The sequence below is a fragment of the Hydractinia symbiolongicarpus genome, chromosome 11 (genome assembly GCF_029227915.1).
Source record: "Hydractinia symbiolongicarpus strain clone_291-10 chromosome 11, HSymV2.1, whole genome shotgun sequence".
In the NCBI taxonomy this organism is placed as follows: domain Eukaryota; kingdom Metazoa; phylum Cnidaria; class Hydrozoa; order Anthoathecata; family Hydractiniidae; genus Hydractinia; species Hydractinia symbiolongicarpus.
The window spans coordinates 20,557,964-20,579,088 of record NC_079885.1 but is presented as its reverse complement, the minus strand read 5'-3'; the positions used below and the strand labels follow the sequence as shown (position 1 = coordinate 20,579,088).

The following is a 21,125-nucleotide window of genomic DNA, read 5'->3' as shown; positions in this document are numbered from 1 at the left end:
TACTTAAAAACCTGTTGTTGTTTTTTTTGCTCATTTATATGCTTACATATACTTTTTATTTAAAAATAATAAGTGAATTTTAAAAGCTTCTTAAAGCTAAAAGTTAGGATGCTTCTAAAATGACTTATAGCTGAATAAAAAATTACATATTCTTTTAGTACATTCAATGATGATTTTAAAATGCATATCTTTATTGGATTCAAAAAAAGTTTAGAACGGTCGTTACGCTGATATCAATATACAATAACGAAAACAGCAGAGAAATGTACTATTAAACCACTTCTGTAGATTGTAGTGGGGCGGATCTAGCGTACGTCACAACCGGCAAGCGACTGACATCTTTTCAAACCTTAGAAATGTAGATAAGTGAAAAATAAAACAAAACGCCGGTCAACCAGCAACCGATATTACGGCATTTAGTTCGGCCCCGGACCTGACGCGCGTGTGGCGTTGGAATTTACGTGGTCTGTGTACTAGGTTGTGGATGGCGTATATTTGTCTTCTGCCTTTCGCCGTTTCTGCCGATGTAAGTCAAAAAGCGACTGGAATTCGTATATTTTTTGTTGATTTGATTGGTCAAAACGGTTGATTTGGCTGTTCTGATTGGTTGTTGGGTTTTGACTGACATTCCTAATTTCAAGGTCAGCCGAAAGCAGTATTACTTCTTTACTTCTATACAATTGTGTAAACATAGAAGAACCGATACCGGTTGTGTTATCTTGCGGACCCGTCAGTGGCCAAGAACTCTCCCACCCTTGATTAAGGTTATATGTTCGCCCTTGATTTTATTCTTTTTGTTCAAACATGGCTGCCGAGAGCATGTTTGAGCTGGTCCGTCTAGCTTTGCAAAAGAATGATTTGTGTTATATACAAGATATATATTTGAAATATTGTAATAAAATAAGGAAACTTCCTTCGTTCTCAAACGAAGATATATTGAACTCAATCAATAACAACAACATATTGAGAAATTTTAATGCTGAAGTTTATCTTCCAAAGATTTTACGAAAAGACCTTAACAAGTGTGCAGTAGCCTTGTGGTAAGGGTGTTAAGTTTTTACTTGTTTTTTGTGTCATAGCTAGCTCTATTAGGTAACCATGGATATTTTTTTAATCATTTAATTATTCAGCTGGCTCCATTGCTCTTTTATTTAAAGTAGCTAGCAGCTGTCTGCACGTCACACGGTGATTATGGGAACAATAAAAGATCATTAAATTTATACAATAGATCTTGTCAGCTAATATTTTGATAAGAAGATTTGCTAAATTAAACCAAACTCAAATGTAAACAAACTTCAGTTGCTCTCCATCACAGTGCTTGCTAGCCTTTGATTTGTTAAATAAAAGTTTAAAGATGGGAGCTATATAGCTATAGCTTTGACAAAGCTCTTGATCAAGACTTGTGTTTTTATTTAGCTCTGAAAGTACTGGAAATTGCTTGTACAGTTCTGCTTCCATCCTGCTTGTTGGTGACAATTCGTTGGTTGAGGATCTCAGAATTTTAACGTCATTGGAGTTGTTTCTGTGTTCTGAATATTACAGTAGGCACCCTGTTTTGTTGTCGTTATTTGAAGAACACAAAGGTAAGGTATTTAAATCTGTTGATAGCATTTTGCGAATGGTAACATCTTTTGATGCTCTTGATGCTTCAGGTTCTTCGTGCTCTAATAAGTTGGTAAAAAATGAAGCCATTGGTAACTGTAAAAATCAAAAGTGGTGTAGCTTACTTTGCATATTTGCTTTGTCGTCAGTGTCATTGGCCAACATTAATACATATTTTCCGGATTGTGGTGACTCAAGGGATAAAATTTTATTTAATTGTATAATCAGTCCAAGAAATCCCACTCCTTCTTTAAGGACATTGAAATTTCTATTTTGTTTACAAAGTTTTAATGTTGACTCAAGTATCACCTTTAAGCCTAATCATTTTGTTCCCATAATTTTTGTGCCTAACGGTACAAAGCGAAAGTTACCGCACATCACAAAAAAAGAAAAAATGTCTTGTGTGCCTACCAAAAAAATTTCAGTTCAGTCAAAGCTCAGTTTTTGGACTGATAAATGTAGTGACACTTTAATTTTTCCAAAAGTTATGCCATTAATAAATGTTCATAAACCTGTTGTGTCAAATCCTTTAACCATCACACCAAGTTTAGACAGCAATAGTCTCATTTTTGAATCCTCACATACAATTTGTCATCCACCTGTCCAATCCCATGTTGCAACAACAAGCATTGTCACACAACAGATTTCACAATCAACTGTAATTTCAGAAGCTTGTGCAGTTACAAAAATGCCCTTTCCTACACCATCACCTTGTAGTAACATGCCAGACAGTTTATTACCTGTGAATAGATTTGATGTGTCATTGTACCGTGAAAAAATGAGAACTTTGAAAAATGACACTTCAGCAATTCAAGACCTCATTAAAAACGTTTTTAAACCAAATAACAATTATGTGTTCCCAAAAACTAAAAGATGCTTTCGTTTTGAATGGTTAAACAAATTTCCTTGGTTGTGTTATTCACCAGCAGTTGATGGTGCATATTGTCTTCCGTGTGTTTTATTTGGAGAGAAATTTCCAACCAAAACCAACAAAATTAAAAAACTGTTTTCTGAGTCATTCAGATATTGGCCAGATGCCAATGCTCATTTCCTCAAGCATAATTCTAGCACTGGACTTCATGCTGATACATCAGCTGTATTTACTAGCTTTATAAGTAATTATTTTGGTAAGTCCCAACCAATTGACATTCTTGTTGATAGTAACAGGAGAAAAAAAATTGCTGAAAATAGAAAAAAGCTTGTCCCTATTGTTCAAGCAATAATCTATTCTGGTAGGCAGGGCCAGGCATTAAGAGGTCATCGAGATGACTCCCAGTATCATGGTGAAGTAGGGGAGTTTTCTTGTGGAAGGGTGGGGAATTTTGTGGAATTGTTGAATTTTAGGGTGCAAGGTGGAGACACTATTCTTGCTGAGCATTTGAAAAACAGCCCTAAAAATGCAACCTATATCTCCAAAACAACACAAAATGAGTTAATAAGTTGTTGTGGTGAATTTATTTTGGATAAATTAGTTTCTGAGATAAAAAACAATGTGTTTTATTCTATTCTTGCTGATGAAGCCTCTGATTCATCTCACAAAGAGCAAATGTCTTTAGTCCTGCGTTTTGTGGATGATTCATTTAACATTAGAGAGGAATTCATCCAGTTTATCCATTGTGATGAAGGACTTTCTGGTAAAGACTTACAGTCTGTTTTATGCAAGTGTTTAGAACATTTGAAGTTGAACATAAAAGATTGTAGGGGTCAAGCATATGACGGTGCAGGTGCTGTGGCTGGTTATAAAAATGGTCTCTCTGCACGCATTCTTAGTCTTAACAGAAAGGCCATCTATGTTCACTGTAACAGCCACCGTCTAAATTTATCTGTGGGAAAATCTTGTACTGTGAGCTTAGTTTCACATGTTATGACTAAAATTAAACACATTACTTATTTTTTTAAATTTTCTGAAAAGCGACATCAAGCTCTTTTGGATAACATTAAAAAATATTGTCCATTAGCTACTGTCACTAAACTTACAGATGTTTGTCGCACTAGATGGGTTGAAAGAATAACTGGTTTAGATACTTTTCAGGAGCTATATATTGCAATTTATGTTACCCTGGAAGAAATGAAGTTAAATTTAGAGATGAAATACAACCATGATACTTCAAAACAAGCAGTTGGTTTTTTTCATCAAATAGCCAACTTTGAATTTGTTGTCACTCTTGTAATTACAAGAAGTATTTTTGATGTCACTCTGCATGTGACACAACTGCTTCAAAATAAATCTATAGATATAATGGACTCAATAGATTTAATAAAAACTTTACAAAATGTTTTAAGACAGACAAGAAACAACGTCGACCATTTTCATGACTTATGGTACAAGGAAACTCTTTCTCTCTGTGCAAAGGTTGGTATAGAGGAGGAAAAAAAGAGGACTGTTGGAAGACAAATTAATAGGGATAATCATCCTTTCACCTGTATGTCTGACTTCTACAAAAAAGCTGTTACTAACCCTCTCTTAGACCACCTTAACAGTGAAATGAAGTCTAGATTTGAACCTATTGCACTTAGTGTATATAACGGCTTATGTATTGTCCCTGCTAAAATGATAAACCTTCTTTCCAATGGTAAGGTTAATTGGAAAGAAAAATTTACATCTTTTTCCTCTTTTTATGAAGATGATCTTCCTAATGCATTAGCTTTAAGTGGCGAATTAGAACTATGGGAAAGGTACTGGGTAGATTTCAAAGGTACCAGGCCTGAAACAATTGCCCAAACTTTAAAGTCGATTGATTTAAAAGTATTTGTAAATTTAAATGTGGCACTGCGTATCTTAGCCACTATACCTGTCACAACATGTGAGTGTGAGCGCTCTTTTTCATCTATGAGAAAATTAAAAAGCTATACTCGCACAACTATGGTCTCTGACAGACTTAATGGACTTGCTCTCATGTACATACATAATGAAATAGTGCCGGATGTGCATCAAGTCATAAATAAGTTTGCTAAAGACAAAAGACGTCTTGAACTTATATAATAAATTTGAAATAAATAATTAGATACAAATAAAATACTTACCTTATGTAATTACTTTACTATACACTTTAACTATATATACTTTTCTACCCCACCCCTGCTACTTCTTTTTCCTTTCTGCAGGTTCAGCTTGCTCTGGCTGATAGCACCTGTTCTAGGAGTCTCCTGTCAGGAGCTTTATGGCAACTTTTAACTACCTATTACGTTATTTTATTTCGTTTTATATCACCTCCACGCACTTTACCCCCGGGTTTAGCTTGCTCCTGCTAATAGTACCCGGTTTATTGGAGCGCTAGCTGACTGTACTTGTCTGGCACACTAAATAATATATAATGTTATTGAATGTTGCCTAGGCAAGCTGATGAGCCCTGATATTGGGCGAAACAGTCTGATAATATATAAATCCTACCGTTGTTTTTATTATCCCCTAACTTTATACAACAAATACATTTTTCCAAAATTAACGCAAAAGAGTGGTTTTACACGTTAAAGAGTAAGAGGAGATTGGACTTTAATTTAGCCTGTTAACGCTTTAGAATGCCGTAAAAAGCAAAAACTTCCGGGGCTTCGCCCCGTACCCCATTTGGGGGGCTTACAGCGCCCCCCAAAACCCCCAGCTGTTTTGGCGCGCAGCGGTTTGCTACGCAAACTGCTGCGCTTTTTTGCTTCGCAAAATTTGTGACTGACATAAAATAAATTCTATATCCGCCCCTGAGTATCGCTAATAAATGTTAGCTAAGTTCAACATATACGCTGTAAAATGAAGAACAAATACCTTTGCAACGCGTCGACGAAAAAAGGACATAGCTGGACACAATGAATAAATAAATGTCACATGCAACCATGTGACTACTGTTCACTATTCTCATATTTCATCAAGATTACATAACTGATGGTGCAACATTTGCACAGAATCACGTGATGTTATTGAGACACAATATGTCCTTCAAATAAAATGTCTACTATACAAACAATAGTAATATGGTAAAAATTTTCTGTTTATACAAAAATAATTCAATGACTTCATTTGTTTCTTTATACGACCAAGTGCACTTCAAAATGCACGGGGTTTTTTTAGTTCTTAATTATATTCATACCCTAGGAAAGATTTCACACAAAAGAGAAGGGCGGGGGGAGGGTGCAATCATTTTCAATGTTCTCATTAACCGTTAATATTTAATTCTTTTAATTCAAAGTCTAAAAGTTTGTCGTGGAGGTGGCACGTGCTCGTAATTTCACAAACTCAGTGTCAAGTTGATGGCGTATCACGACACGGTTTTTGAAGTGGAGGAGCCACAAAATAGTGTCCACCATGGTTGAGCGCCAAGAAAAAATTGTCGAGTCTATTCCCCTAAGCAATGAATAGCATACTGAGAAATAAAAATAACCCACGTAGAGAAATTACCCCTACTCCCTCCCTCCCTCCCCCAACTTAACACTCTGTAGCAGCAACCTGCTCTTAGTCAATCGACACTAATGTAAAAAGGACCCATCATGACGAGAAGAAAAACATATCCATAATCTAAAAACACATGGAAGACGGTATTCGTGGTTTTTTCTCTAAGAAAAAATGATGTTTTTGGCAGAAATGTTAAAAGCAGATATAGAATTTTAAAGAGTTGTGATATTTTGGACATATTTTGAGCTTCTGATGACGTCACAGTAATTGCTTCTATTTTGTTCCTTTCATAACATACTACAAGTATGCCAACTTTGATTTTATGTGAGAAAGCCGATCACACCCCTTTCCGCCGGATGTTCGAAATACTTCAGAACGAATACGGTAAAATGGCAGTTATCGAAGAAACTAGTACTATGAAACTGGCCAGATCATTAGCAAAAAAAGGAAGAATACCAGTATAGAAACAATGCGATTTTCTTATATATTAAAATGCCAAATTCCCGGCAGGACAATATTCCACTTTTAATCTATTCAAATTTTTCCTTTTTTAATTTTAAAATCAAGTGAAAGACACAAACTGTAACAAATCATCTTTCTTACCTTGAGCGAGCTCATAAGATACGTATTTAAACTGATTGTGCTCTTACGCAAGCTAGAATTAAATCAAAATACTTGTAACAAAAGGCGAGAATCAAACTTACAAAAAAAAAAAAAAAAATACAGATCATTTCTTTTTAAAATATTCCGAAATTATATTATTTTATCTTTGTATAAAGTTAATACTAATTCTTAAAGTTACATCAGTTTCAATTACGCTGTGATGTTTAGAATTATAAGCCTCATTTAATGCTTATTGCAGGTTCAGTTTGTTAAAAACGACTTTAAAATGACAACGATAATCAAACTTGTGTAAAACTAGGGTGTGAATTACTATGAGCGAGTGCAGTATTACTATGAGCGAGTACAGTACGAAAATGTATACCCTTGTAACTACTAAAGCCCAAAAATAAATACAAGTAAGGCCATAGACCTTTTAATGACGATAAAAAATCAATAAAATTACTATATGTATACATACTATAACCTAAAGTTTATAAAACCAAACATGAAGAAAATTGAAACCAGTTTTATTGTCGACTTCACAACTTCAACAAATTTATACTTTCTAAAAAATTTATATCTTTTATCTGTATATTCTTTGCATAATTATCATTCGGCAGAATTTGCTTTAAAATTAATAAAAATAAATTTCTCCCCGTTTATGTATGGTAAAAAAGGATAAAAATCAGCCTTGTAATTTTTAACCTTATTTATCAAAATTTTTTTTTAGCCTCATTATTCTTATAAAATTATTCTTAAACACCTTAAATTTACAAATCTAAACATTCTAAAATTTTAACAACAGCTTCTCCAGGTTAAACACAGGATACTCGATGCACACAGAGACGATATATGCAGCAGCGAAAGATAACACGGTGATACCAGAGCAAATATACACCTAAAAACAAACACAAAATTAGCAGAGTGCGTAGACAATACTAATGCATGTTGTTCAGTGTACAACAATGTTCTGCAGTGGCTATCTGTTAGTCACTTTTTTCTGTTTTTCTTCTGCATCTGAAGGATCCTGTTTTCCCGTAGCATTATAAAATGAGAAGGCTGTGTAGTAACAGGGTGGGTGGCACTTCCCCTCCCCCTTACACCCTAAACTCTCCAAACGTCCCTGTGTAGTCTCAACTAGTGATTTGATGTTGATGATTTGAATTCATTGTAAGCAACTTTTTCAAGGAATACGATGTAATGATTAAACCTGGTTTTAAAACAGATGTGAGCTAAACTACAAAAGCTCTATCACCTCCTCTCTTCACTTACACCACCTCCCCCCCCCCCTTCACTTACTCCCTACACCCAAAGAGTGCTTAACAACATGTTAGTAAAAACATTACATACGTAGTTAAGTAAAGTTAAATCCACTGCTGTCTGAGAGGCTCCAAAAAACAACAGAATAACCATCGCATGCGTTAGATAGGTCGAATATGTCAACCTGCTGAGAGGTATGAATGCCTTCCAACTCAAAAAATCATTCACAAGACCTAAAAAAATATATATGTCATAAGATCATGTTATTTTTAACAGTGGTAAAAAAGTAGAAAAAGCAATAATAGTAAAATTTGTTTAATCTCGACAGGAAAAAAGTTTCACGAAGGTTATCAATGGAACAGTAAAAAAAAAATCTAACGGCAACACTGACAAGATCATCTACTACCACTATTCTAACAAGATTACTTAAAAACGAGAATTATTTTAGTTTCCAGACTTCTTACCTAAAATTAGCCTAATATCACATTATATATTTTTATTTTTAGATGCTCATTTCTTTATTCTTAATAAAAATAACATACAGGTATTTTTGTCGTTGCTTTGTGAAATTTGGCGTGAACATTCTGCTTTTGTACACCACATGTAAAAACTATAGGAATGGACATTCACATCAGCCATATCTTTGACATTGCTTATTTAAATATACATAAGACAACCCAAATACGAGTTTAAAAAATTTAAAAGTTCTTAAAAAAACATTCATCTACGCATTCATGTAACACACCTCCATAGCCATTATGGCATGCATATACGACCCAAGCAAGTGCAAGTGCCCACACAAATCTGAACATGACACCATACGTGATGTTAGTAGCTTGATTCCAAGCTTCCTGGGTTGCAGTGAATGGACCATACACACAAGCAATGCCCGTCCCAACTGCAAGAAACCATCCAAGTGAATATAATGGCTAAACAACAACAATAATAGATTTTCTGTGGTATTTTTACTTTTGCCTGTCACCTGTTGTTTAACGTTTCCGTAAATTTAGGATTCTCCACGAGGTAAACATTATGGCAATTCACATAAAATGTTCACCGGTTGTCATAATCTTACACGATACTTCATATATATAAAAAAGGGCGTTACTTCATATCTGATAGCGCCATGACTGTTTAAAGAGGTTGCTCTTGCAGCCAACACCCCTGTTTAGCAGGCATAGCACAATAAAAAAAATTGTATTTACTTGTATGCCATACTTCTGCATTCTCCAGCTACTTTTTAACTGTACTTAAATTTTGCGATAAAGAAAAATTGAACCTCAGCTACTTTTTAGCTGTGCATAAATTTTGCGTTAGAGAAAAATTAAAAAGTTTCGGCAACTTATTTTTTCGCCTTATTGCCTTCAGTGTGGTTTTGATGTGACATTCGGAAATATTTATTTATTTAATCCTGCAACGGTTAACGCCGGTATAAAATTATCTCCGTAATGTAGACTTACATATTTGAATTTTCTAATGTTATGTTTCTGCATTATGACATAACCGAGAACGAGGCCAACCAAATATGGCATAATGCGTGTCCACGGTTTTTCATAAAGATATTTCTGATATCTGAGAACTGGTGAGCTAAAAGTTGAAAATAAAATGATTAAAAAGATAAAAGTAACCTTTTTAAGTTTTGTTTACATCGACAGGTCGCAGATGGATAGAACGATCTTTAAGCTGATATCAATATACAATAACAAAAACAGCAGAGAAATGTACTATTAAACCACTTCTGTAGATTGTAGTATCGCTAATAAATGTTAGCTAAGTTCAACATATACGCTGTAAAATGAAGAACAAATAACTGATGGTGCAACATTTGCACAGAATCACGTGATGTTATTGAGACACAATATGTCCTTTAAATAAAATGTCTACTATACAAACAATAGTAATATGGTAAAAATTTTCTGTTTATACAAAAATAATTCAATGACTTCATTTTTTCTTTATACGACCAAGTGCACTTCAAAATGCACGGGTTTTTTATACAAGAACCAATGGAATTTCATTTGAAGCTGGTTGTTATTCAATAATAATATTTCAATAATAATATTTTTTCTTGTAAGAACACAGCTTCAGGATTCAGCCGTATTTAGTTCTTAATTATATTCATACGCTAGGAAAGATTTCACACAAAAGAGAAGGGCGGGGGGAGGGTGCAATCATTTTCAATGTTCTCATTAACCGTTAATATTTAATTCTTTTAATTCAAAGTCTAAAAGTTTGTCGTGGAGGTGGCACGTGCTCGTAATTTCACAAACTCAGTGTTAAGTTGATGGCGTATCACGACACGGTTTTTGAAGTGGAGGAGCCACAAAATAGTGTCCACCATGGTTGAGCGCTAAGAAAAAATTGTCGAGTTTATTCCCCTAAGCAATGAATAGCATACTGAGAAATAAAAATACCCTACGTAGAAAAATTACTCCATACTCCCTCCTTTCCCAACATAACACTCTGTAGCAGCAACCTGCTCTTAGTCAATCGACACTAATGCAAAAAGGACCCATCATAACGAGAAGAAAAACATATCCAAAATCTAAATGCCAATACATGAAATGCCAAAGAATGCCAGTATAGAAACAATGCGATTTCTTTTTATATTAAAATGCCAAATTTCCGGCAGGACAATATTCCACTTTTAATCCATACGAATTCTTCCTTTTTAATTTTAAAATCAAGTGAAAGACACAAAGTGTAACAAACTATCCTTTCTTACCTTGAGCGAGCTCATAAGATACGTATTTAAACTGATTATGCTCTTACACAAGCTAAGAATTAAATCAAAATACTTGTAACAAAAGGCGAGAATCTAATTTACAAAAAAAAATACAGATCATTTCTTTTCAAAATATTCCGAAATTATATTATTTTATTTTTGTATAAAGTTAATACTAATTCTTACAGTTACATCAGCTTCAATTACGCTGTAATGTTTAGAATTATAAGCCTTATTTCAATTGCTTATTGCAGGTTCGGTTTGTTAAAAACGACTTTCAAATGACAACGATAATCAAACTTGTGTTAAAACTAGGGTGTGAATTACTATGAGCGAGTGCAGTACGAAAATGTATACCCTTGTAACTACTAAAGCACAAAAATAAATACAAGTAAGGCCATAGACCTTTTAATGACGATAAAAAATCAATAAAATTACTATATGTATACATACTATAACCTAAAGTTTATAAAACCAAACATGAACAAAATTGAAACCAGTTTTATTGTCGACTTCACAACTTCAACAAATTTATACTTTCTAAAAAATTTATATCTTTTATCTGTATATTCTTTGCATAATTATCATTCGGCAGAATTTGCTTTAAAATTAATAAAAATAAATTTCTCCCCGTTTATGTATGGTAAAAAAGGATAAAAATCAGCCTTGTAATTTTTAACCTTATTTATCAAAATTTTTTTTTAGCCTCATTATTCTTATAAAATTATTCTTAAACACCTTAAATTTACAAATCTAAACATTCTAAAATTTTAACAACAGCTTCTCCAGGTTAAACACAGGATACTCGATGCACACAGAGACGATATATGCAGCAGCGAAAGATAACACGGTGATACCAGAGCAAATATACACCTAAAAACAAACACAAAATTAGCAGAGTGCGTAGACAATACTAATGCATGTTGTTCAGTGTACAACAATGTTCTGCAGTGGCTATCTGTTAGTCACTTTTTTCTGTTTTTCTTCTGCATCTGAAGGATCCTGTTTTCCCGTAGCATTATAAAATGAGAAGGCTGTGTAGTAACAGGGTGGGTGGCACTTCCCCTCCCCCTTACACCCTAAACTCTCCAAACGTCCCTGTGTAGTCTCAACTAGTGATTTGATGTTGATGATTTGAATTCATTGTAAGCAACTTTTTCAAGGAATACGATGTAATGATTAAACCTGGTTTTAAAACAGATGTGAGCTAAACTACAAAAGCTCTATCACCTCCTCTCTTCACTTACACCACCTCCCCCCCCCCCTTCACTTACTCCCTACACCCAAAGAGTGCTTAACAACATGTTAGTAAAAACATTACATACGTAGTTAAGTAAAGTTAAATCCACTGCTGTCTGAGAGGCTCCAAAAAACAACAGAATAACCATCGCATGCGTTAGATAGGTCGAATATGTCAACCTGCTGAGAGGTATGAATGCCTTCCAACTCAAAAAATCATTCACAAGACCTAAAAAAATATATATGTCATAAGATCATGTTATTTTTAACAGTGGTAAAAAAGTAGAAAAAGCAATAATAGTAAAATTTGTTTAATCTCGACAGGAAAAAAGTTTCACGAAGGTTATCAATGGAACAGTAAAAAAAAAATCTAACGGCAACACTGACAAGATCATCTACTACCACTATTCTAACAAGATTACTTAAAAACGAGAATTATTTTAGTTTCCAGACTTCTTACCTAAAATTAGCCTAATATCACATTATATATTTTTATTTTTAGATGCTCATTTCTTTATTCTTAATAAAAATAACATACAGGTATTTTTGTCGTTGCTTTGTGAAATTTGGCGTGAACATTCTGCTTTTGTACACCACATGTAAAAACTATAGGAATGGACATTCACATCAGCCATATCTTTGACATTGCTTATTTAAATATACATAAGACAACCCAAATACGAGTTTAAAAAATTTAAAAGTTCTTAAAAAAACATTCATCTACGCATTCATGTAACACACCTCCATAGCCATTATGGCATGCATATACGACCCAAGCAAGTGCAAGTGCCCACACAAATCTGAACATGACACCATACGTGATGTTAGTAGCTTGATTCCAAGCTTCCTGGGTTGCAGTGAATGGACCATACACACAAGCAATGCCCGTCCCAACTGCAAGAAACCATCCAAGTGAATATAATGGCTAAACAACAACAATAATAGATTTTCTGTGGTATTTTTACTTTTGCCTGTCACCTGTTGTTTAACGTTTCCGTAAATTTAGGATTCTCCACGAGGTAAACATTATGGCAATTCACATAAAATGTTCACCGGTTGTCATAATCTTACACGATACTTCATATATATAAAAAAGGGCGTTACTTCATATCTGATAGCGCCATGACTGTTTAAAGAGGTTGCTCTTGCAGCCAACACCCCTGTTTAGCAGGCATAGCACAATAAAAAAAATTGTATTTACTTGTATGCCATACTTCTGCATTCTCCAGCTACTTTTTAACTGTACTTAAATTTTGCGATAAAGAAAAATTGAACCTCAGCTACTTTTTAGCTGTGCATAAATTTTGCGTTAGAGAAAAATTAAAAAGTTTCGGCAACTTATTTTTTCGCCTTATTGCCTTCAGTGTGGTTTTGATGTGACATTCGGAAATATTTATTTATTTAATCCTGCAACGGTTAACGCCGGTATAAAATTATCTCCGTAATGTAGACTTACATATTTGAATTTTCTAATGTTATGTTTCTGCATTATGACATAACCGAGAACGAGGCCAACCAAATATGGCATAATGCGTGTCCACGGTTTTTCATAAAGATATTTCTGATATCTGAGAACTGGTGAGCTAAAAGTTGAAAATAAAATGATTAAAAAGATAAAAGTAACCTTTTTAAGTTTTGTTTACATCGACAGGTCGCAGATGGATAGAGATAAATATAAATATTATACATCAAACTTACTTAGGGTCCAATAAATTGACCCCTTTTTGATAGAACACTGGTGAAGCATTATCTTTATACATCAAAGCACCATTTGTGATCAGACTAGCCAATAACAACGAACCATTTGCTACGAAAACGCCAATCCATTTGAATCTAAAAGAAAGAATATCAAATAATGACGATGTATTAGATTGACGAGTTCATAAACATGATAACATATGGTCGGTGATTAAAATGTGCTCGACTATAATTGTGTTTTTCAAATGAATGGATGCATGAACGAACAAACGAATAAAGAACGAATGTACGAATGAATAAATGAACGAATGTAAAAATGAACGAATGTAAGAATGAATGAATGAATGAATAAATGAACGAATCTAGGAACGAATAAAGAATGAATGAATGAAAATTAAAAGCTTAAAAGCTGCATTTAGGCGTTATTGGTCACAGCTCCCAGAGTTCAGTATCTAAACATGCAAATTAGAATTTTCTTCCAGTCAGACGCATGCATTTTCGCAGTGTTTGGAGCTGGTTAATTTTTTTAACAACTTAATCTTAAATGTAATAGAAATTTCGCGGTATTGACCGCCGATGTGTAAACATTGAGTGCTGCGACCATGAACATTTGAACGGAAAGCTGCAACTACTGTCACCAGTAGATACATAAACCACAGAATGACGATAAAAAAATACGTACTTGTACATACACCAAAGGATTATGGGACTGATAACATAAAACTGCATGTCATTCGCTAGATACCAACTGACTGGGTAACACTAAAAACACACAATTCACACGTGTTAATTTGAGGTGGATCATGTTTCTTTCAATTCTAACAAACGAACACTCACCATCTTTGATTGGTCATCAGGATAAAAATTGTTGATATAAAGTAAGTTTGTCCACCAATATTTTACACAATTCTGTGTCTGCATTGACGTAGGAGCTTGGGTAAACCAAAACGGTCCGTCCGCTATTATCGGGAATACATAGGTAGCAAAGAAAATCAAGAATGCATATGATGGTGTCAGCCTAAAACAAAGTAGACATTATGCTCCCATTGGTAAATTGTGAAAAATATTTAAATAAGTAAAAATGAACATAAAGGGTAAAAATAGTGTGGCTGCCCGTACCTTAGTGGTCATATAACTCTCGCGCTTTATGCGGGAGACCAAGGTTCGATTCCTCTTGACAGTAATTTAATATGGGTGAGTAAATGTTCCCTGGGTTAACTTAAGCCATTTAAGGGAAATTGGGGAGATGGCGCACCATGGGCCGAAGGATGTTGCAAGAGGTTGTCTAATCTAGCTTAAAATGAGCATTAGATATTATAGATCTCCAGCAACACCGGTCATTGTACATATTTTGTGCACTATTTATATGAACACCATTTTGGCTACCATTATTGCTAATAGAAATAGTGGCATAGAACTGCAAATTGTAGAAGATAGTCAACATAGTAGAGACAAAATACACACCTGATATAACGATGCAAGTAGTACCGAAGCAGTGGTAAATTTCCTTTCAACTCAAATCTTTTCATGCTCAAGTACCCAACAAGTAGTCCGCTAAACAATAAAAAAGAACTAAATTATTAAAAAAGGTCCCAATTATATTCCGTGATATTTTTAGACTTTACCAAAATGACATAAATAACACACATTTAGCAAGAGCAGAATTTTTATCAGTTTCCGTCAATACACAAACCTTAAGAAGAAAAAGGAATCAACAGATACGGGTGCATTGAGCAGTGTTTGCATGGTGAATCGTGGAAGCCAAGTAGCAAAAATACTTGCAGCGTTATCTAACAAACAAAAATGACAGAAAGTTCAAAAAAGATATAAGTGTGATCTAAACATAAATACACGGGTTTCAAACTAAACTTTGTTTTGATGTCGTGTTAAATAAATTAGTAGTATGAATCAATTTTAAAAGTGAAAATATCTAAATATCTGTTTAACAATTTCTTAAATTAGGTAATTCCATCTTATAGAATAAAAATATGGATAGATAACCACTGTACCATTGCAGACTGAAAAGCCTAATTGATGTAGCTAGCTACAGCATATAGGTAAAAGTAGTTGTATATATATATACATATATATTATTGTTATGGAGTATGACTGCTTTGAACTGCGGAATCATTTCCTTTATATGCCCTAGTCAAAGTTCTAAAAAAAAGCTCTAACAAACAGTATAATAGCTATATTTAATTCATTTTGTTGACAGAAAGAACATGAGCTTTCTTGTATCCATGAAAGTATATTTTTATCTGGTGCTTTAAAACCTTTAAAAGAATTCCTGTTGAACAGAATAATATGATGAGTTTCATGTGTCAGCTCGATGGGTATAGACAACACTACTTTTGAGTTTCAAATTTATTTGTCAATTTTATATCTCAAGGATACACTTTTAGGATTTCTTGTACATTGTTGCTTGTCCATATGTTTAACTCATTACTATAAGCATAAAAGCTTATCATGTTTTAATGTGCTGTTTTCTTGGGGCGTTTAATTATTTTGATTTTAGACAGAGTCTATTCAAGGAGGTGCTTAGTAAACCTTGTATTTTTTTCTTTTCTCTTGCCAATGGGTGTTCCATTGGCAAGAGAAAACTTTTTATACATATTTACATTATCATCAATTGCATTAGAACATCCACCATATCTTTTTCCGATATTTTAAATTGGTTTTTACAAAGGTACTTTTTAAACATTGTCCAAAAATCAATATTTGCGTTATGTTTAAGATAAACACCCTGTTAGGGGATGATCATTTCTAGGGGACATTAATTAAAGGGGAATTTATGAAAGGGTCAATAACAATAAAAGTCAGGGAATTTAAACGAAAGTATGTCGAATGTATCAGGCTTTGAAAATGAAAATCCAGTTAGCCATTTATCTAGCTAGCAGAAAAAAAAGAAAAGCCATGCTTTACATGTACTGGCGCTTGACAATGTTTGCTTCAAAACAAGCACTAATTTGAAACTCTTGTATTGATGAATCCAACTGGAACCCAAATACAAAAATACTTGGCAATTTATGGCAATCCATTACCAGCAAAAACCTATAGAACAGTCAAATAACTATGTGTTTTTACTGTTTTTAGCATGAAACACTGATAAAAAGCATACCATATGCATATGACTGAACTAAAACTTAGCTGCTTTTTGACAATATGTAGTAACAGCAACAAAAAATATTGTTAAGAAAGGTATTATATAATGTACTCAGACCATTTAAATAATCTATAAATCATGTATTGCAAATTTTTTTTATCCAGAGCAATGTCTAAAAAACATTTTCCTGCTACTTACTAGAGCTTAAAAGGTAACATTAAATCTCGTATTCTAACAATACCATGCTTACCTATATTTGCAAGGCCAAAAACAAGAACGTGACCTTGGATGACCCAAGTGATTGATAATGTTCGAATACCATTTATACATGTTATCGCACCAGGGGGCACTGTGGTATCAAATAACGTTTTTGTGTTTTTAATCAGCGAAAAACACAGGAGAAATTTCACAAAACAGCTTCCTAGAAGAAAGAGAACAGCAGGATACAAACAAAGTTTTATTGACAGGCAATATTGCAAGTGTATTAACACTATACTTTTTTATAAACAATGCAAAATTTAAAATATCGCCCCAAAAATGGTCTGAATTTTAAACAATTACTAAAGAATTTGTTTGGGGCAAATGATAAATAATAGATCAAATAAAACTGAAGATATAATTTTTAGATAACTTTTAGATATAGAAACTACTTTGCAAGGCAAAGATAAAAAAATAAAATCAGTGCAAATAGTAGCAAGATATGGTAAATAATTTATAAAATAAAATCATGCTAAATAATCTGTTAGACAGTTATGTGTACAATTCCACTGTGATGAATTTCACTTCACCTACAATGGAAGTTTTGCTCCTGGTTATACAAAACAGCAATGCAAAGTGAAACCTCAGCTCTAAAATTATTTATTTATTTAAAGATAAATTGTGTATATTCTCTACATGTAACATGTTAGACTTACTTTGCACAGTAAGATTTTTTTCTTCTTTTACCTTTGTAACACCAAAGGCTGAGATAGTGGAAAAAATACTAACATATAAACTGAACTAAAATTTACCAAGGTTTCAACATGCTATGAAACTTTGTTGTGTTTACATGGATATTTTCATATTGAGGTTGTGCGAGCTGCTCATGTGCCATAACTTTGTACATATGGAATAGCTTTTTAAAAATACAAAACATATCTAAGAAAAGCTTTAAAAATAAGAATCAAAAGGATAAAATAATTTTTCTTATTTTCAAGTTTTTTTGCTTCTTGCTCTAAAAGTTATATTTTTAATCTAGCTACATGTTATCTGGCCCTGGTTACATGTATTCTCGCCCTGACTAAATGTAATCTGTAATCTAACCTTCATCTTCGACATTCACAGTGTGCATTGAAATGTTCACTCTGTTGTTTTCTTTCATGATGTTGTCGTCTTTGTGATTTACTACATTAGAAAACTGTTCATCTTCCTCATCCACATAAAACATGTAATCTTCCTTAGCTCTAGACTTTACATAATTGTAAATGATTTCAGTTATAGATCCCAGCACACATAACAACAAAATGAAAGCAGAAATTGATCTATAAAAAAAGGAAAGAAAATTAAGATTTTTGTACAGACAGTAAAAAATATAATGCCAAAGTAGTAAAAAACATTTTTGGTTCAAGCAATCCTTAACACAGATTTTAAAAGTCCTGACAATTAAATTAAAAAACATTATAAAAATATTACAATTCATTTGTTAGGAATTAATAATATAAATATTATCATGTCACAAACCAGTGAGTTTATTTTAGGCCTAGAACAAACTCTAACATGATGGTATTTATATTATTTTAAGATATTTGGTAAACCTTTTTATATGTTTAACTAAGATTCCAACAATATATGCTTATGACATTGTTTTGGTTAATAATATTTTACAACACACATTTTCCAATTCATAATATGAAAAAATATCAACAAATAAAACACCACACCTACATCATCACAATAGCACCAGTGCTGTAAGTCTTTTCTTTATCATAGCAGACAGCATCAGTTCCATACTGTTTCAAAGATTGGTTGTTACGATAAACAGTAAGCAATGAAAAATTTCCAGACTTTAAAACTAAAACAAAAAAAACATTTACTTGGGATACAGCTTTTTATGGTTTAATTCAACAATAATAATTGCTTTGAACATATACCTGTATCTTATCAAGATACGTCAATTCATGCACTGTTCCTTATTAGAACTGTGTGCTTATTCAAAGGAGATGCTTTTTTAAAAAACAACAGAAAATATTAGGTATTTACAACAGTTTTTTCGATACTCTTTATAACAACATTTTGCTGAATGTGCCCATTATATATAAAGTTGCTTATTTTATGGGAGCTTCTTCTAATTGACACATTACAGTTTTCTTTTCTGATTTTTTCTTAGGTAACTCCTTAAACACTAATTGAAATAATGCATATGAAAAACAATTGTGATTTCTTAAATCTAATAGGTTGATAAAGTGTTCCGTTCCGATTCGATCAACTAAAAGTTGAATCAATTTAGCTTTTATTAAAAGAAAAAATGAATAACAAAGAAATAGTAGAAAGGCCCATCAAATTAAAGTATTATTCTTTTTCAGATAAAACAAACCTTTTGAAAGTTCTGTGAGTATTTCAGTTACATCATCTGCTTCACATATCTCTGGCATACACAGACCAAGTAAAACCGGCTAAATTTATATAGGATGGATATTTTAACAGGTAGTAAAAATATCAATAATAGATCAAATATACTGTCCTGTGTACACAGTGGTGAAGAAAGTTTGTTGGGGGATGGGTAACCTGACCATATTTTACATCACAAACAAATTTTTTTTATGAAATTACAGGTTGCCAATAAATTGTTAGAAGAATTTTGGAAAAATTTGATATGCAGCATACAAATTTAAAATCATGTTTTTTTTCAACTTTCTAACTTTTTCAACAAGGTGAAGTTTTTAAGTTATATAATTAAATAAGAGTTTCTTGAGTTATGAAATGCTGTGAAAAAATTTTGTGATTGTGACCGCAAGCGTTAAATGCATCACACCAGTACAAATATTATTAAAATTACAGATTACTAACTATATTAGTGATTTTAATGTTAGACATAGCACAATAGTGTGATCCTCTGTTGTCCATACATTCTTGATAACTGCCAAACCAATGCACATTACCGCCTTTTATGTTAGACCTAATCTTGCCAGAAGCATCAAAGTCTGAAATACAAACCATAAACTATATTTATTATTAGGATTGTTTAATCATTCTTATAGTAATACGCTACATCTGCCTGCCTGTCTGTCTGAGAAATCAGCTTTGCTACTTAAACTAGTAACAAAAAATGGAGAAATAGTTTGGTGTGACATGAAAGCTTCACAAACAGTTTGTTTTAATATTTAGCAACTTTAATGATAACGGCAACATCATGGAAGTGGTAAAATTCCTTGTTGATGAAATATTCCAGGATTTGTCTAAACTTTTAATAGTCAGTTGGAGGGCGTTTCAAGAACAAACAATATTTCAAGGATTCTTGGTTTACATATATAGATATACTTACACAAAAATTTTTCACTTCTGCTTGCTTCTAACACGCTATATAAACATGAGTTTGTATTATTTGAAAGCATTGTATGTTCCAAAGCTTTTTTAACATCTACATGTTCAATTCTCTCTCTAATCATTGCAATATTATAATCAGCAACTTTGGAAGTTGGATTATGATGAAAAGTCATGTGTAAAAGGAGATTTCTCAAATGAACTTGGGAATTGATAGTTATAGTTTGTACCAGTAAGATAATACACAAATATAGTCCCTGAGTTAGTGAACACCTCACAGCCATCTTTTTTTATAACAGGAAAGTTTTTGTATTTTTACTTTCTAGCCCAGCCAGCTAGCTAAACAGTCTAAAACAAAAAAACCCAGCAACATTAGCGCTAGCTAGTTAGGTAATAAATAAAAAATAGCAACATATACAATCAATTTTAAGGCAGTATGGAAACAACTTAGGATAACTAGCTAAAAGTATGAGTATATTTAAATTTACAATTTGACAGGTCAAGCTTGAAAATCACAAGACATCCGTCCGCCATCATAAACAAAAAACACTTTCGTTTTCTCCCTTTTCGGCAACCGAGATGGCCTGTCTAACGTCGACACGTTACGTCGACGCATTACTTTTAGCACCATGTAGGGCTAAGTTCGAGTAAACGAAGCTTCGCCCGACTTTATGTCGGACAAATATCTCGTCACGAAAGCGTATCACGCGTTGGACGAAAGGAAGGTGCATCAAGTAACAGTCAGTGATAAGGGACTTCTGTCCATTTCTGTCCATTAAAAAGTTAAAAATTTTGGCAAAAGTGTGATATTCTGAATCAAGAAATTTGGGAGATACTGGTGAAACATTAATCTGTTTCACTTCCAATATACAGAATAGGGTGGTAACAATTAACATTTCTGGACCAAGTAACAAATACATCTTTTGTTTTTCTTCCAATGGTGTTACACCACTATTATTTTTTGATTTAGATGTTGTTAATAAAAGTGATAGTAA

General features: G+C 33.1%; 2 protein-coding genes across 2 annotated transcripts; one reads left to right on the top strand and one right to left on the bottom strand.

Annotated features, from left to right (window-relative positions):
* The first annotated feature begins 658 nt into the window (after positions 1 to 658).
* On the top strand, positions 659 to 4,881 carry LOC130613963 (52 kDa repressor of the inhibitor of the protein kinase-like). Its single transcript, XM_057435342.1, has 2 exons — positions 659 to 1,040; positions 1,417 to 4,881. Exons 1-2 carry the CDS (start codon positions 805 to 807, stop codon positions 4,583 to 4,585), a joined length of 3,405 nt encoding a protein of 1,134 aa, XP_057291325.1. The 5' UTR covers positions 659 to 804; the 3' UTR covers positions 4,586 to 4,881.
* Positions 4,882 to 6,687: 1,806 nt separating this feature from the next.
* LOC130613497 (O-acyltransferase like protein-like) lies at positions 6,688 to 20,664 on the bottom strand. Its single transcript, XM_057434832.1, has 22 exons — positions 20,132 to 20,664; positions 19,657 to 19,790; positions 19,184 to 19,262; positions 18,535 to 18,661; positions 17,914 to 18,131; positions 16,862 to 17,032; positions 15,202 to 15,298; positions 14,973 to 15,062; positions 14,346 to 14,526; positions 14,191 to 14,270; positions 13,509 to 13,643; positions 13,267 to 13,393; positions 12,552 to 12,735; positions 11,897 to 12,039; positions 11,350 to 11,444; positions 11,025 to 11,030; positions 10,572 to 10,623; positions 10,286 to 10,342; positions 9,307 to 9,468; positions 8,592 to 8,775; positions 7,937 to 8,079; positions 6,688 to 7,484 (listed from the first exon to the last, which is right to left on the bottom strand). Exons 1-22 carry the CDS (start codon positions 20,412 to 20,414, stop codon positions 7,374 to 7,376), a joined length of 2,859 nt encoding a protein of 952 aa, XP_057290815.1. The 5' UTR covers positions 20,415 to 20,664; the 3' UTR covers positions 6,688 to 7,373.
* Positions 20,665 to 21,125: the final 461 nt, after the last annotated feature.

Coding starts and splice junctions, on each gene's coding strand:
- LOC130613963 (XM_057435342.1), top strand. CDS start 805: ATGGCTGCCGAGAGCATGTTTGAGCTGGTCCGTCTAGCTTTGCAAAAG. Junction 1,041..1,416: donor AAGTGTGCAGTAGCCTTGTG/GTAAGGGTGTTA, acceptor GTTTTTATTTAG/CTCTGAAAGTACTGGAAATT.
- LOC130613497 (XM_057434832.1), bottom strand. CDS start 20,414: ATGGCTGTGAGGTGTTCACTAACTCAGGGACTATATTTGTGTATTATC. Junction 14,271..14,345: donor CTGATGACCAATCAAAGATG/GTGAGTGTTCGT, acceptor GTGTGTTTTTAG/TGTTACCCAGTCAGTTGGTA. Junction 13,394..13,508: donor GTCAATTTATTGGACCCTAA/GTAAGTTTGATG, acceptor TTCAACTTTTAG/CTCACCAGTTCTCAGATATC.